The 17,954-nt window shown below is 44.6% G+C and overlaps 1 protein-coding gene across 1 annotated transcript in view; it reads left to right on the plus strand.

Moving 5' to 3' along the window:
- Window positions 1-17,954, plus strand: part of LOC110506309 (hyaluronan and proteoglycan link protein 4-like) — a 36,559-nt gene that overhangs the window by 4,792 nt on the left and 13,813 nt on the right. Inside the window, exon 3 of the mRNA XM_021585878.3 lies at window positions 15,377-15,739. Coding sequence (XP_021441553.2) covers window positions 15,377-15,739 — 363 coding nt within the window. The remainder of the gene's footprint in view (window positions 1-15,376; window positions 15,740-17,954) is intronic.

Below are 17,954 nucleotides of genomic sequence, written 5' to 3' on the forward strand. Positions count from 1 at the left end.
CCCTGCAGCAACTTGCCAACCCCCCTCCCCCTCCCCCGCTCCTCCTTCACTCAAATCCAGACAGCTGATGTTCTGAAATAGCTGCAAAATCTGGATCCCTACAAATCAGCTGGGCGAGACAATCTGTACCCTCTCCTTCTAAAATTATCAGCCGAAATTGTTGTAACCCCATTACCTGCCTATTCAACCTCTTTCGTATCATCTGAGATCCCCAAAGATTGGAAAGCTGCTGCGGTAATCCCTCTCTTCAAAGGGGAGACACTCTAGACCCAAACTGTTATAGACCTATATCCATCCTGCCCCGTGGCCTCCAACTGCTTTTAAATGTTAGTAAATCTAAGTGCATACTCTTCAACCGATTGCTGCCCGCACCCTCCCGTCCGACTAGCATCACTACTCCGGACGGTTCTGACTTAGAATATGTGGACAACTACCTAGGTGTCTGGTTAGACTGTAAATTCTCCTTCCAGACTCACATTTAGCATCTCCAATCCAATATTAAATCATGAATCGGCTTCCTATTTTGCAACAAAGCCTCCTTCACTCTTGCCGCCAAACATAGCCTAATAAAACTGACTATCCTACCGATCCTTGACTTTGGCGATGTCATTTATAAAATAGCCCCCATCACTCTACTCAGCAAACTGGATGTAGTCTATCACAGTGCCATCTGTTTTGTCACCAAAGCCCCATATGCTACCCACCACTGCCACCTGTATGCTCTCGTTGGCTTGCCCTCACTACATATCCATTGCCAAACCCACTGGCTCCAAGTAATCTATAAGTCTTTGCTAGGTAAAGCCCTGCCTTATCTCAGCTCACTGGTCACCATAGCAACACCCAACCGTAGCACGCTCTCCAGCAGGTGTATTGCACTGGTCATCCCCAAAGCCAATGCTTACTTTGGCTGCCTTTCCTTCCAGTTCTCCGCTGCCAATGACTGGAACGAATTGCAGAAATCACTGAAGCTGGAGTCTTATATCTCCCTCTCTTATTTTAAGCATCAGCTGTGAGCAGCTTACCGATCACTGTACCTGTACACAGTGTCACGAACCGGCTCAAAGTTCATAACAAAAAGGGAGACAACGTGGAGCTAAGGAATAACAAAATATATTTATTAACTAAATACAATTAACAATGGTGTGTGTAGTCAGTAATCAGTAGTATAAGTGAGTGGTGGCATGCATTAATGTGATAATGAGGGGTGTTGAAAGGTGCCAACGCAAACAAACAAAAACAGCCACAAAAATGCCACAGCCCAAAATCTATCAGTGTCTGCATTGAGAGTCTCCTCAATGAATGGAACACACCCAAACCCAGGTGTCCCATTTTGCTGACGACCCTCCCGGCTCCGCCCACCGACATCCTATTAAGGAAAACAAGAGCAAAGAGAAAGAATTTGGCAGACAGAGTAGGAGGGTCGTCACACCCCCCCCATAAAACCGGGGACCAACAAGGCCCCCGGGACAGCATACCAGTCACACAAATTGACCCAGCCTCTGAGTCCACTTGCCCCAGCCAAGCTCATCCTCCGCAGAGCTCAGCAACCTTTGCGGACAGGAAGCAACCTTTAAGAGGAAAGAAGAAAACGAGACCAGAAGGGAACAGACTGGAGTGACAGAACACGACAATACCAGACACAAAATAACAGTGGTCAGTCACATGGACATTCAGGAACAGGGCGCACGAGAGAACGCATCAGCAATGACATTATGTCCCCCGGATGTGCCGCACATCGAGATGGAATGCTTGTAAAAAATAAACACCATCTCATTCTCCTCTGATTAGGACACATCATGGACCTCAAAAAGGTGAGAGGGTTATGGTTGGTGTAGACCACAATAGGTACTTCTCCCGACCCGACATACACCTCGAAGTGTTGTAGCGCCCATATAAGTGCTAGCGCTTCTTTTTCAATGACCGAGTAGTTCAACTGATAATGGTTAAACTTTCTGGAATAGAAAATTACAGGCCTCTCAACCCCAGACTCATCTGCTTGCAGCAAAACTGCACATGCCCCCACATGACTAGCATCCACCTGCAAGGTAAATGACAAATCCACACAAGGAGCAGCCAACACTGGAGTTGAGGTAAGCAACCTCTTTGCATCTTCAAAAGCCCATTGACAACTAGAAAACCATACGTAAACAGCCTTAGCTTTCAGCAAATCTGTCAAGGGAGCGACCACAGTAGAGAAAACTACCGTAATAACCAATCATTCCCAAGAATCTGTACCTTTTTAGTAGTTGGTGGTGGAAAAACATCAATAGCTACCATCTTAGCCTGAACAGGACGCACTTCACCCTGTCCAACCACCTTTCCAAGGTATGTAATGGTCGCCTGAGCAAACTCACATTTAGCCAGATTGATCGTGAGGCGGCCCGCAGCTAGGCTTGAATACAGGACAGATGTTCCTCCCAAGTATCTGCATACAGTGGGGAGAACAAGTATTTGATAACCTGCAAAATCGGCAGTGTTTCTTACTCACAAAGCATGTAGAGGTCTGTCATTTTTAACATAGGTACACTTCAACTGTGAGAGACGGAATCTAAAACAAAAATCCAGAAAATCACATAATATGATTTTTAAGTAATTAATTTGCATTTTATTGCATGACGTAAGTATTTGATACATCAGAAAAGCAGAACTTAATATTTGGTGCAGAAACCTTTGTTTGCAATTACAGAGATCATACGTTTCCTGTAGTTCTTGACCAGGTTTGCACATACTGCAGCAGGGATTTTGGCCCACTCCTCCATACAGATCTTCTCCAGATCCTTCAGGTTTCGGGGCTGTCGCTGGGCAATACGGACTTTCAGCTCCCTCCAAAGATTTTCTATTGGGTTCAGGTCTGGAGACTGGCTAGGCCACTCCAGGACCTTAAGATGCTTCTTACGGAGCCACTCCTTAGTTGCCCTGGCTGTGTGTTTCGGGTCGTTGTCATGCTGGAAGACCCAGCCACGACCCATCTTCAATGCTCTTACTGAGGGAAGGAGTTTGTTGGCCAAGATCTCGCGATACATGGCCCCATCCATCCTCCCCTCAATACGGTGCAGTCGTCCTGTCCCCTTTACAGAAAAGCATCCCCAAAGAATGATGTTTCCACCTCCATGCTTCACGGTTGGGATGGTGTTCTTGGGGTTGCACTCATCCTTCTTCTTCCTCCAAACACGGCGAGTGGAGGTTTGACCAAAAAGCTCTATTTTTGTCTCATCAGACCACATGGCCTTCTCCCATTCATCCTCTGGATCATCCAGATGGTCATTGGCAAACTTCAGACGGGCCTGGACATGCGCTGGCTTGAGCAGGGGGACCTTGCGTGCGCTGCAGGATTTTAATCCATGACGACGTAGTGTGTTAATAATGGTTTTCTTTGAGACTGTGGTCCCAGCTCTCTTCAGGTCATTGACCAGGTCCTGCCGTGTAGTTCTGGGCTGATCCCTCACCTTCCTCATGATCATTGATGCCCCACGAGGTGAGATCTTGCATGGAGCCCCAGACCGAGGGCTTCTTCCATTTTCTAATAATTGTGCTAACAGTTGTTGCCTTCTCACCAAGCTGCTTGCCTATTGTCCTGTAGACCATCCCAGCCTTGTGCAGGTCTACAATTTTATCCCTGATGTCCTTACACAGCTCTCTGGTCTTGGCCATTGTGGAGAGGTTGGAGTCTGTTTGATTGAGTGTGTGGACAAGTGTCTTTTATACAGGTAACGAGTTCAAACAGGTGCAGTTAATACAGGTAATGAGTGGAGAACAGGAGGGCTTCTTAAAGAAAAACTAACAGATCTGTGAGAGCTGGAATTCTTACTGGTTGGTAGGGGATTATTGCATCTCTAGGGGCGCTATTTCATTTTTGGATAAAAAACGTTCCCGTTTTAAGCGCGATATTTTGTCACGAAAAGATGCTCGACTATGCATATTCTTGACAGTTGACAATTGACAGTTTTGGAAAGAAAACACTCTGAAGTTTCAGAATCTGCAAAGATTTTGTCTGTAAGTGCCCCAGAACTCATTCTACAGGCGAAACCAAGATGATACGTCGAACAGGAAATGAGCAGAATTTCTGAAGCTCTGTTTTCTAATGTCTCCTTATATGGCTGTGAATGCGACAGGAATAAGCTTAGACCTTCTGCCGTTTCCCCAAGATGTCGGCAGCATTGTGACGTATTTGTAGGCATATCATTGGAAGATTGGCCATAAGAGACTACATTTTCCAGGGGTCCGCCCAGTGTCCTTTGTCTAAATTTGTGCGTAATCTTCAGGTGCGGGCATTTTCTCCTGGGATTCAGGAGAGAAAGCACACCTCCATGAACGATATATCATCGAAGAGATATGTGAAAAACACCTTGAGGATTGATTCTAAACAACGTTTGCCATGTTTTCAGTCGATATTATGGAGTTAATTTGGAAAAAAGTTCGCGTTTTGAGGACTGAATTTTCGTTTTTTTTTGGTAGCCAAATGTGATGTACAAAACGGAGCTATTTCTAATACACAAAGAATATTTTTGGAAGAACTGAGCATCTGCTATCTAACTGAGAGTCTCCTCATTGAAAACATCAGAAGTTCTTCAAAGGTAAATGATTTTATTTAAAGGCTTTTATGTTTTTATGGCTTTTATGAACAGGTAACTACTACCCTTTTTAGAATGAGGCAGAGGACCAGCAGTCAATAATCAGATACTCAAAAGGTTGGCTGAGTACAGGAATAGGAAACAGTGGTACCGGCTTAATAGCTTGATTAGGTTTACCAGTTAATTGACAGGTGTGACCAGTTTTGATGAACTCAGAAACATCCCTCTTTAACCTAGGCCAAAAGAAATGTCTTAATAGGCGATTGTAGGTTTTCCTCCAGCAACGTCATTGTGGGAAGTTGTCAACACCAACTCACGAAGCTTAACTGGTACAACAACCTGACTAATCGCCTTCCCCAGAAAACTACCATTAGACACCCACTTTCTCATCAGGACATCCTCTTGGAGAAAATAACCATGGGCGACATCTCCCAACTGTTCCACAGGCACAATTTGGTCACGCAACTCTTCTAATGTGGGGTCAGTCCGTTGCGCCTCGATTAGATCGGAGCGGGATACAGATAACGGGATAACAGGGAAAGTAGTGACAGATTTCTTTGTGGCATTCTCATTAGCCGGCGCAGTGACCAGGTCGCCACGACTCATAGAATGCATCACTGCACATGCAGAGAACACCTCTGGGGGAAACTCTGCACACTCTCATCAGGAATCCCAACAAATGACGGGAACCACTAGAGATGGAAACACGACAGGCCATACACGCTCACCAGCCAAGTTATTCCCAAGGATAACGTCGATACCCTCAATAGGCAACGAAGGACGCACCCCCACAACAACCTCACCTTTCACCAGTCCGCAATCCAACATCAGTTTATGCAATGGAACTGACAGTGTTCAAACCTATTCCCCTAATTAGAACACTACTCCCCGAATCAGTCTCAGCAGAGAAGGGTAACAGACTCCAACACAAACGATTCAGAAGCACCTGTGTCTCTTAGGATCGTCACTGGCACTAGGTCCTACTTCCTAACATAGACACAAAACCCTCCGCAATGAAAGGTAAATAGTCTGGGTCAATATGGACTTTCACATGCCCCTAGGCATGAGACAATGTGTCAGGAGTGAACTGATGTGGAACAGGCGCAGCTAACTCCGTAGGCTTAGATTTAACGTACAGTGGGGAGAACAAATATTTGATACACGGACGATTTTGCAGGTTTTCCTACTTACAAAGCATGTAGAGGTCTGTCATTTTTATCATAGGTATACTTCAACTGTGAGAGACGGAATCTAAAACAAAAATCCAGAAAATCACATTGTGTGATTTTTAAGTAATTAATTTGCAAGGTGCCCAAGCAAAACAAAACAAAACAAACAAACAAAGCCACAAAAATGCCACAACCCAAAATCTATCAGTGTCTGCATGGAGAGAGTCTCCTCAAAGAATGGTGAAGAGGTGCATTTATCCTGGGACACACCCGAGCCCAGGTGTGTCCCATTTCGCTGATGACCCTCCCGGCTCCGTTCATCGACATCCTATTAAGGAAAACGAGCAAAGAGAAAGAATCGGCAGACAGAGTGGGAGGGTCGTCACAACAGCCAATCTGTAAATAGCATACCCAACTACCTCATCCCCATATTATTTCTTACCCTCTGGCTCTTTTTCACCCCACTGTCTCTACTTGCACATCATCATCTGCACATCTATCAGTCCAGTATTAATGCTAAATTGTAATTATTTCACCTCTATGGCCTATTTATTGCCTACCTCCCTACTCTTCTACATTTGCACACACTTGTCATGACGTTGCCATCTTTGGACACCGCGAGCACCATCCCCCTACCTCGGCACCATCTCTCTCTGTCTCCTACAACTAGGCTGCTGTGGTCAGAGAGGTCGTAAATCCCTAGGGAAGATCCTGCCTCATGACCAGACCGTATAGAGAGAGAGTGAGTTCATAAAGAGAACAAAGGAATTTCTTCCACCTCACAGAACTGGAGAACCGAACGACATTTATATTCTGGAGAACGTATAAAATATCGGTGAAGAATCCAGCTACGAACTGGTCCGTTTGGTACAATTTTGTGAAACTCATGGGAAACAATACAGCCACATTACCATAAAGCTGTTTATACAATAGACTCAGATATGAGGTTTACATCTAATTGTTGTATAAGATGAATGAGTGAGGATGATACTGTTTGTGAAATTGTGTAATGTGATTTTGGACTGTTTAATGAAGGAAACTCCAATTCCCTTTGGAGTTTAACTAAATCAAAAGACCGCCCATGAGCACAGTTATGATCTGGCATCCTGGGACAGGCCCTTTTCTGCTCTTCCGAATAAAACCCCCACCCGGGTTTTCTATCACCAGACCAGCTTACCTCGATAACGAGAGGGCCAAGGTTTGAGAGGAGACCGAGCTTATCTCAATTATGAGATGGCTAAAGGTTGCAGACCAGCTTACCTTGATAACGAGAGGGCCAAGGTTTGAGACCAGACTGCTGAACTTTTAACCATCCCACGTGGTTAAACTCTTAGACTATCGATACCGAAAGAATAAGAACAAGTCTTTGATATTAATTACTAGTCTGCAGCTAGGAATTTGGTATCATTGAATGCGAAGACCGACAACCGCTATCTATCCTATAACGACATGAATGAATGTCTCTCTGAACTATCCATTCTAACCACGACAGAGAGAGAGAAAGGGCGGACAGACTCTCCAACAGAAACAAACTTCTCAACAGAGATCCCGACGACACACTGAGTGTAAATATATATATTGATTGCAATTGTTCCCGAATGAGTGAGCGTTCATGTGCAAAGAATTAGCATTTCAATTGTTATAATTATCAACTCTGTAGTGACTTCTTAGTCGACCCCCACTTCCCCTTTTGTCTAACAAGCCGCCATGCCGGTTTAGCCCACTAGGGCACATCCGTTATAAGTTCTTTATAACCATCTACTTTGTTTGTTTGTGTTATGCATTTCTGTGAATTGCGTAGATAGTAAATAAATGATTTTAAGACAATTGATGTATGGATGACTCATAGTGAAGACTGGGTTCGTGCAGATAACCAACAATTTACGACGTTTGGAATGAGACTAACGTGAGGTAAATAATAAATCATTCATTCTAAGACTAATTGAGCAGATATTAAAATATCTGAAAGTTATATTAGGAAAATTATAACTTTGTAATCTTAATATTTTCCTTGGTTGTCATGCCCTGGCCATAGAGAGGCTTTTTATTTTCTATTTTGGTTAGGCCAGGGTGTGACTAGGGTGGGCATTCTATGTCCTTTTTTCTATGTTTTGTATTTCTATGTCTTGGCCTGGTATGGTTTTCAATCAGGGACAGCTGTCTATCGTTGTCTGATTGAGAACCATACTTAGGTACCCTTTTCCCCCACCTGTTTTGTAGGAAGTTAACGTTGTAGTTACATGAGTAATGAAACTCAAAATAATTATGTAATTCGTCAGTTATTTTTTATTTTCTTTCGCCAGTAGAGTAGGCTAAGCACTGCTAGTAGGTACTGTATTCAGGAGCTGCCAAGTAGCAAGACTATTGGAGTCCAGAATAGCGACACTGCTCTCTGGTGGTTAAATTGAAAAAACTGTCATTGAACCCATTGAAATTAGGCGATCTCAGTGGAGAAATATTGTCAAGAAAAAAAAGGAAGAAGGAACGTAACACGGTGTGTACATTATTACAAATGACTGCAGTGAATGAAGTAATTGCAGAAACTTCTGAAGTGAAGAATTAGATGAAAATGAAGGAATACAAGGAATAAGGAAACTGAAAAATGAAATGTGAAAATGGCAACCATTTGTCGAGTACCAGAGTTTGAGGCTACAAAAGAGGATTTTGATTCCTATTTGGAGCGTTTGGAGCGTTGGCTGGCTGCAAATGAAATCAAAGATGAAAAGAAGGAGGCACAAAACACTTTCTCAGTGTTTTGGGTCCAGCTGAGTATGGATTGCTGAAAGGTCTCATTGAACCAATAAAAGCAGTGGAGTTGAACTATGCAGAACTGACTAAAACTCTTTCAAGGGATTTCAAGCCTAAGCCAATTCTCATTGCAGAACGTTTCAGATTTGACCAACATCACCAGAGTCAAGGGGAAACCTTGGCTGACTACATCCTTGCTTTGAAAAGGCTCGCAAGTACATGTGAGTTTGCACAATTTCTTGATGATGCTCTCCGAGACAAGTTTGTATGTGGTCTCACAGGTAAAGCATATCACAGAAGGCTTCTGTCAGAGAAGGACCTGACCTTTAAGAAAGCCTGTGATATAGCACTTGGACTCGAGCTTGCCCACAGGGATACTATTGAGCTATCGGGACATGCAGAAGGTCAGAAAGGTGTTCAACAGGTCAGTGATGCACGTGGTGAAAAAGGCTCACAAAAGTCACACCTTTCTCAGTCCCGTCCTCAAGGTTACACAAGAACAAAGCAGCCCACAAGGTCTAAGCCAAGTTGATACAGATGTGGGGGAGATAATCATCAGCACAGTGAATGTCGATTCCAAAATGAAAAGTGCCACAATTGTGGAAAGGTTGGACATTTACAGAGAGTGTGTAAAGCCTCGAAACGCACAGCAAGAGAGCAGTAAGTGTCAGACGCAGCACAAGAAGAGGAAGGTACAACTGAAACAGTAGTGGAACTGTTCACAGTGTACACAGCTCAACAACAAAAATATGGAATCTATCTCAGCATGGAGATAGTGGGAAAACCAGTAAAAATGCAGCTGGACACCGGAGCGTCTGTATCTCTGGTTCCAGAGAGACTCTACAAAGAAAAACTGAACGAGTGCCCTCTTCAGCCCATGTCCGTCCGCCTTTCTTCATACACTGGTGACACTATTCCTGTGTTAGGGCAGATCCAGCTACCAGTCCGGTATGAGGGGAAGGAGTGGAAGCTACCGCTTGTCATTGTTAAGGGAGAAAAATCAGCCTTGCTAGGCAGAAACTGGCTACAAAAGATCAAGTTGAACTAGGGAGAAATCTTCAGTCTGAGAAATCTATCTTTCACAAACCACGTCCAGTTCCCTATGCTCTTAAGGAAGCAGTAGAGATGGAACTGGACTGCCTACAGAAGAATAACATAATCACAAAAGTAGCGAGGAGCGACTGGGCCGCTTCGATTGCTGTAGTTCCAAAGAAAGACAAGACCGTCAGAATGTGCGGTGACTACAAGGTCACAGTAAATCACTGCATACTACCAGAGGAATATCCACTACCAAACGCTGAAGATCTGTTTGCCACTCTAGCTGGTGGGAAGGTTTTCAGTAAGCTGGACCTGGCATTCGCTTATCAGCAACTGAAGCTGGATCCGGAGTCAGAACAGTATCTGACCATCAATAAACACAAGGGGCTATTCAGATTCAATCGCTTGGCCTATGGAATCTCGACGGCTCCAGCGATATTCCAACAAACAATGGATCAGATCTTGGACAGTATAGACAATGGTGTGTGCTTCATGGACGACATCCTTGTGTCAGCACCAACCATCGGAGAGCACCTTGTAGTGCTGGACAAAGTGATGTCAAGACTGGAAAAATACGGAGTGAGAATGAAATGCAGCAAGTGTGAGTTCCTCCAGGACTCAGTGGTTATCTCGGATACAAGATTGATGCACAAGGCCTGCACCCAACCAACAGCAAGGTGGAAGCAATCGTAAACGCACCAGCACCCACAAATATCTCAGGGCTGAGGTCATTTTTGGGACTCCTGAACTATTATGGAAAGTTTGTGGCAAACTTGCCCACATTGTTGCATCCGCTTCACCAACTGCTGCAGGCCGATACAAAGTGGAATTGGTCCCCAAAATGCGAAGAAGCATTCAAGACTTGCAAACAGCGTCTGCTAAAGAGCAAGTGGCTTGCCCACTACAACACAGAGATGAAGCTGAGACCCGCGTGTGATGCATCTCCATACGGAGTAGGAGCCGTCATCTCACGTTCTACCGTCAGGTGAAGAACACCCTATCGCATTTGCATTACGGACTCTGTCACCAAGTGAGAAAAATTATGCTCAAATTGAGAAGGAATCCCTGAGCATAATATTCGAAGTGAAGAAGTTTCACAAATACCTCTACGGAAGGAAGTTCCAACTGCTGACAGATCACAAGCCTCTGTTGGCCATCCTTGGACCAAAATCAGCTATACCAACCCTTGCTGCACTTCGAATGCAACGTTGGGCTCTGATATTGTTAGCCTACGACTACGAGATTGAGTACAGACGATCCAGTGATCACGCAAATGCCTGATGCACTATCAAGACTACCATGCAATAGTGACTCCGACAGTGAAGATGATAGAGCAGTCTTCCAGATCTCTCTCATTGACGAACTGCGCATATCTGCTTCAGACATAGCAGAGGAAACAAGGAAAGACCCAGTGCTTTCCAAAGTCTTGGACTTAACATTAGGCGGTTGGCCAACCTTCGTAAATGACAATAACCTTCGTCCATTCATCGACAAGAAAGACCAGTTGTCCACTGATCAAGGATGTGTTCTGTGGGGATCAAGTGTGGTGGTACCTCACAAATTCCAGAGGAGACTGCTATCTGACCTGCATGAGGGACATCCAGGGATCACTCAAATGAAAGCACTCGCTCGCAGTTATCTGTGGTGGCCTGGACTGGATCAGGACATTCAACAGCATGTAGGCCACTGCTCACCTTGTGAAGCTGTTCACAACAAGCCTGCTGCTGCACCTCTTCATCCATGGTCCTGGGCTGCTACACCTTGGGAACGCATCCATGTGGATTACGCCGAGATTGACAAGAAACATTTCCTTGTTGTCATCGATGTCCATTCCAAGAGAATGGAAGTGTTCCCTACTCAACTGACCACATCTGAGAAGACCATCAATCTTCTCAGACACCTGTTCGCATCCTTTGGACTAGTCAAGGAGCTCGTATCGGACAATGGCCCTCCTTTCACGTCAAACGATTTTGAAATGTTTCTCAAGAACAACGGAGTAAGGCACATCCTGTCACCACCTTACCATCCGGCATCAAACAGAGCAGCGGAGAGAGCCGTGCAAACCTTTAAGAAGGCCTGGACTAGACTCAAAGGTTCAGTCTGTGCCCACCCACCAAAGGCTTCCCTGGTTCCTGTTTACTTACCGTAACACACCACACACAGTAACGGAATGTACACTAGCTGAACTGTTTCTGAAATGCCAACCACGTACCCGCCTGACATGGTTGAAACCAGACTTGTCAAGCACTGAGGCAAAGCACCAGCTACAGCAGAAGAAAGCTCATGACAGACACTCAAAGACTGTCAGAAAATTCAAAGAGGGATAGAGGGTGATGGTACGTAATTTCAGACACCCCAAGCGCCTGTGGAACTCAGGTGTGATCTTGCAACGCAGAGGACCTTTGATTTACCAAGTCCAAATTGGTCATCGCCAGGTCAACGTTCATGTGGATCATCTGCTACAGTCCAACGCCCCAGCAGAGACATGCCGAGAGAACAAGAACAATAACGACCCCCAGGACTATTCTCCTGACTGTGGATGTACGGGAGAGACAGCCTGACCTTCCACTCGAACCTGGCCCACCACTGGAAGCCCAGGAGGAGCGGAGATATCCTATTTGACAGCGAAGGGCACCTCAAAAGCTTGACCTGTGAGTTGAGCTGGTTAAGGAGGTAACAGACAGTAAAACAAACAAACACTTTAACATGTCCTAGATAAAAGGAAAGAAAACAGACATTACCTGGGTTAGTTATTAGGACACAAACTCCATCTTCGGGGCAGAATAATCCCGTGGATTTGTGCTGGGCTTTGAAAAGTCTGCTTCAACCCAGTAGTTGAAAAATGTTTAAGAATGCATTGTTCAGATATTGCATTAGTAGTTCCCTAATGTATTTACCTTGTTCTCTGGGAGTTAAACACTATGGGGGAGGAGTGTAGTATCTGGGATCTACATCTGTTTATATTAGTTACTATGCTGTTACTAAGCAGTAATGTATTACGGCTGTGTTACGTTACTACACCTAATAGGAAATGCACATGTCCTTACAAACCACATAGCATATCATTACAGCAGTATGTACTGGTATGTTAGCTAGCTACCTAACATTAGTTGGCTATTTATACATCAAACTTGCTAGTATATTAACAATAGGATATCTAACTAACTAGCCAACTTTTATTTACTTGATTATTCCCATCATTCTTAGCTTAGCTAAATGGTATAGTCGTTGTGCGTTCTCAATGAACATTAGGGTGCTTTCGGAAATTTGCTCTGGCTATCTATTCCGATTTCAGAGCACTCTCGTTTGAGTGTACAGAGCGCAGAATGAATTTACGAGAGCTCAACACTGGTTGAATATGGCCGGTGTCAGTAAACATCTGCAATAAAAGCAAAATCCAATTGTTTCCAGCAGCACAGTTACAGTCACCAATGCTCTGGATAACATGAAAACGGCCTAACCAGCTCTGCTAGGGCGAGTAAAATGGTCAGAGTGGTTTCATTTGTGTCTGGAAGTAGATAGCAAGGTAGCCAACGTCAGCTTGGGTACATGACTGCCAGGCAAGAACGCTCAAATCAACCCCACTCCTCGGCTTGAGGACTTTACAAACGGACAATCTGACAATGCTCTGAATTTATGAGCGCACTCCAGATTGAATTTAAGAACACACCTGAAGTTGTAAAATGTCTAACTAGTCATTTTTAGGCTAACTAGCTAGCAAGAGGTTGCATAGCAACAGCATCAACTTCTGGGGTCTGGTCTTGATGATGAAACACACATCTCTCAGGTGACACGTCTCCTCACCCCCATTGGCCCCCACAGGGGAAACGATAGCCATTGTAGAGAGAAGAAGATAGTATGTGAGCAAGGAAGATCCACAAAGCCTATCTAATTATATACACTTTCACTATCCTGATATTTTAACTGAAGTTTGGGTGGTTCCCATAACTGTAGCAGTAGTCCCTATATACAGTGCATTTGGAAAGTTTTCCGACCATTTAAATTACAGCCTTATTCTAAAATGGATTAAATCATTTTCTCCCCTTTATCACTCTACACACAATACCCCATAATGACAAAGCAAAAACAAGTTTTTAGAAATGTTTGCAAATGTATTACAAATAAAAAAAATGGAAGTATTCAGACCCTTTACTCAGTACTTTGTTGAAGTACCTTCGGCAGCGATTACAGCCTCAAGTCTTCTTGGGTATGACGCTACAAGCTTGGCACACGTGTATTTGGGGAGCTTCTCCCATTCTTCTCTGCAGATCCTCTCAAGCTCTGTCAGGTTGGATGGGGAGTGTCGCTGCACAGCTATTTTCAGGTCTCTCCAGAGATGTTTGATTGGGGTCAAGTCCGGGCTCTGGCTGGGACACTCAAGGACATTCATAGACTTGTCCCGAAGCCACTCCTGTGTTGTCTTGGCTGTATTCTTAGGATCTTTGTCTTGTTGGAAGGTAAACCTTCGCCCCAGTCTGAAGTCCTGAGCGCTCTGGAGCAGGTCTTCATCAAGGATCTCTCTGTACTTTGCTCCGTTCATCTTTCCCTCGATCCTGACTAGTCTCCCAGTCCCTGCCACTGAATAACATCCCCACAGCATCATTCACCGTAGGGATGGTGCCAGGTTTACTCCAGACGTGACGCTTGGCATTCAGGCCAAAGAGTTCAATTTTGGTTTCATCATAGAGAATCTTGTTTCTCATGGTCTGAGAGTTCTTTAGGTGCCTTATGGCAAACTCCAAATGGGCTGTCATAGGTCTTGTACTGAGGAGTAGCTTCCGTCTGGCGAGTACTGCAGAGGAACTCTGGAGCTCTGACAGAGTGACCATTGGATTCTTGGTCACCTCACTGACCAAGGCCCTTCTTCCCCGATTGCTAATTTTGTCCGGGCGGCCAGCTCTAGGAAGAGTCTTGGTGGTTCCAAACTTCTTTCATTTAAGAATGATGGAGGCCACTTTGTTCTTGGGGACCTTCAAGCCTGCAGACATTTTTCGGTTCCCTACCTCAGATTTGTGCCTCAACACAATCCTGTCTCGGAGCACAGCAGACAATTTCTTCGACCTCATGGCTTGGTCTTTGCTCTGACAAGCACTTATATAGACAGATGTGTGCCTTTCTAAACCATGTCCAATCAATTGAATTTTTCACAGGTTGACTCCAGTCAAGTTGTAGGAACATCTCAAGGATGATCAATGGAAACAGGATGCAGCTGAGCTCAATTTCGAGTCTCATTGCAAAGGGTCGGATACTTTTGTAAATAAGGTATTTCATTCTTTCATTTTTATAAATTTGCAAAATTTTGAAAACATCTGTTTTGGTTTTGTCGTTATGGAGTATTGTATTTATATTGATGAGGGGGAAAAGGTATTTAATCAATTTTAGAATAAGGCTGTAACATAACAACATGTGGAAAAAGTCAAGTGTTCTGAATACTTTCTAATGCACTGTAGGTAAAGTACAGGTCAGCTCAAGGGTGTCATATTCGCTCTTCAATGAGGTCTGGAGGGGCGCACTGAATCTTTTTCGCCTCGCCGTTAAAATTCCCCAAAAATGGTCCTCTATCCATCTTTTAGGGAATTGTCAATGCTCCCTGACTGCCTAGCTTTCATTTATGTGATTATTAGCGAGCTGGACACAGTCAAAAAACTGTGTGAATGTAGGTACGATATAATTTCTACAGTTTTTCAATTTGGTTTTAGTAATTTCAAAGTATATTGAGTTTTTTTCCCTGACAAGAGGAAAGGCCAGAGTGGACCCCCTTGCAGGACCAGATCATTGAAAAGCATAATTCCTCCCAACCTTACCTCTCCTGACCATTCTTCTTCCTTTATTCTCCCTCTTTGTGTCCAGAGGATGACACTGGAGCAGTGATCGTTCAGACCGCCCCTGGTAAAGTGATCACCCACCGGGGAGGCTCCATCACTCTGCCCTGCCGCTACCACCACGAACCCGAGAGCTCCGACCCCAACCGCATCCGCATCAAGTGGACCAAGGTGACGGATGCACTGGTGTTTGAGGACGTGTTTGTGGCGTTGGGCCTTCAGCAGAGGGTGTTCAGATCGTACCGGGGTCGTGTGTCCCTAGAACAGAATGGACCGGGAGACGCATCTGTCATCATCCACAACGTCACTTTGGAGGACTACGGACGCTACGAGTGCGAGGTCACCAACGACATGGAGGACGACACGGGATTTGTCAACCTGGATCTTGAAGGTCAGGGGTTAAGGTTGAAGGGTTCAAATCAAATCACATTTTATTTGTCATATGCTTTGTAAACAACAGGTGTAGACTAACAGTGAAATGCTTATATATGGGCCCTTCCCAAAAATGCAGAGAAAAACAATTATAACATAAGGAATACATACACAAATCAAATCAAATGTATTTATATAGCCCTTCTTACATCAGCTGATATATCAAAGTGCTGTACAGAAACCCAGCCTAAAACCCCAAACAGCAAGCAATGCAGGTGTAAAAGCACGGTGGCTCGGAAAAATTCCCTAGAAAGGCCAAAACATAGGAAGAAACCTAGAGAGGAACCAGACTATGAGGGCTGGCCAGTCCTCTTCTGGCTGTGCCGGGTGGAGATTATAACAGAACATGGCCAAGATGTTCAAATGTTCATAAATGATCAAACATGGGTCATGGTCAAATAATAGTAATCATAGTGAACAGGTAAGGGTTCCATAGCCGCGGGCAGAACAGTTGAAACTGGAGCAGCAGCACTGCCAGGTGGACTGGGGACAACGAGGAGTCATTATGCCAGGTAGTCCTGAGGCATGGTCCTAGGGCTCAGGTCCTCTGAAAGAGAGAAAGAAAGAAAGGGAGAAAGAGAGAATTAGAGAGAACATACTTAAATTCACACAGGACACCGGATAAGACAGGAGAAATACTCCAGATATAACAGACTGACCCTAGCCTCCCGACACATAAACTACTGCAGCATAAATACTGGAGGCTGAGACAGGAGGGGTCAGGAGACACTGTGGCCCCATCCGATGATACTCCCGGACAGGGCCAAACAGGCAGGATATAACCCGACCCACTTTGCCAAAGCACAGCCCCCACACCACTAGAGGGATATCTTCAACCACCAACTTACCATCCTGAGTCAAGGCCGAGTATAGCACACAAAAATCTCTGCCACGGCACAACTCAAGGGGGGTTCCAACCCAGACAGGAAGATCACGTCAGTGACTCAACCCACTCAAGTGATGCACCCCTCCTAAGGATGGCATGGAAGAGCACCAGTAAGCCAGTGACTGAGCCCCTGTAATAGGGTTAAAGGCAGAGAATCCCAGTGGAGAGAGGGGAACCGGCCAGGCAGAGGCAGCAAGGGCGGTTCGTTTCTCCAGTGCCTTTCCGTTCACCTTCCCACTCAATAATAGGACCTACTGAAGAGATGAGTCTTTAATAAAGACTTAAAGGTTGAGACCGAGTCTGCGTCTCTCACATGGGTAGGCAGACCATTCCATAAAAATGGAGCTCTATAGGGAAAGCCCTGCCTCCAGCTGTTTGCTTAGAAATTCTAGGGATAATTAGGAGGCCTGCGTCTTGTGACCATAGTGTACGTGTAGGTATGTACGGCAGGACCAAATCAGAAAGATAGGTAGGAGCAAGTCCATGTAATGCTTTGTAGGTTAGCAGTAAAACCTTGAAATCAGTCCTGGCCATAACAGGAAGCCAGTGGAGGGAGGCTAGCACTGGAGTAATATGATCTTTTTTTTTGTTCTAGTCAGGATTCTATCAGCCGTATTTAGCACTAACTGAAGTTTATTTAGTGCTTTATCCGGGAAGCCGGAAAGTAGAGCATTGCAGCAGTCTAACCTAGAAGTAACAAAAGCATGGATTCATTTTTCTGCATCATTTCTGGACAGAACATTTCAGATTTTTGCAATGTTACGTAAATGGGAAAAAGCTGTCCTTGAAACAGTCTTGATATGTTCGTCAAAAGAGAGATCAAGGTCCAGAGTAACACCGAGGTCCTTTACAGTTTTATTTGAGACGACTGTACAACCATTAAGATTAATTGTCAGATTCAACAGAAGATCTATTTGTTTCTTGGGACCTAGAACAAGCATCTCTGTTTTGTTCGGGTTTCAAAGTAGAAAGTTTGCAGCCATCCACTTCCTTATGTCTGAAACACAGGCTTCCAGCGAGGGCAATTTTGGGGCTTCACCATGTTTCATTGAAATGTACAGCTGTGTGTCATCCGCATAGCAGTGAAAGTTAACATGATGTTTTCGAATGACATCCCCAAGAGGTAAAATATATAGTGAAAACAATAGTGGTCCTAAAACGGAACCTTGAGAAACACTGAAATTTACAGTTGATTTGTCAGAGGACAAACCATTCACAGAGACAAACTGATATCTTTCCGACAGATAAGATCAGGCCAGAACTTGTCTGTTTAGACCAATTTGGGTTT

The sequence above is a fragment of the Oncorhynchus mykiss genome, chromosome 1, assembly GCF_057628025.1.
Source record: "Oncorhynchus mykiss isolate SJ-2025 chromosome 1, ASM5762802v1, whole genome shotgun sequence".
Lineage (NCBI taxonomy): Eukaryota > Metazoa > Chordata > Actinopteri > Salmoniformes > Salmonidae > Oncorhynchus > Oncorhynchus mykiss.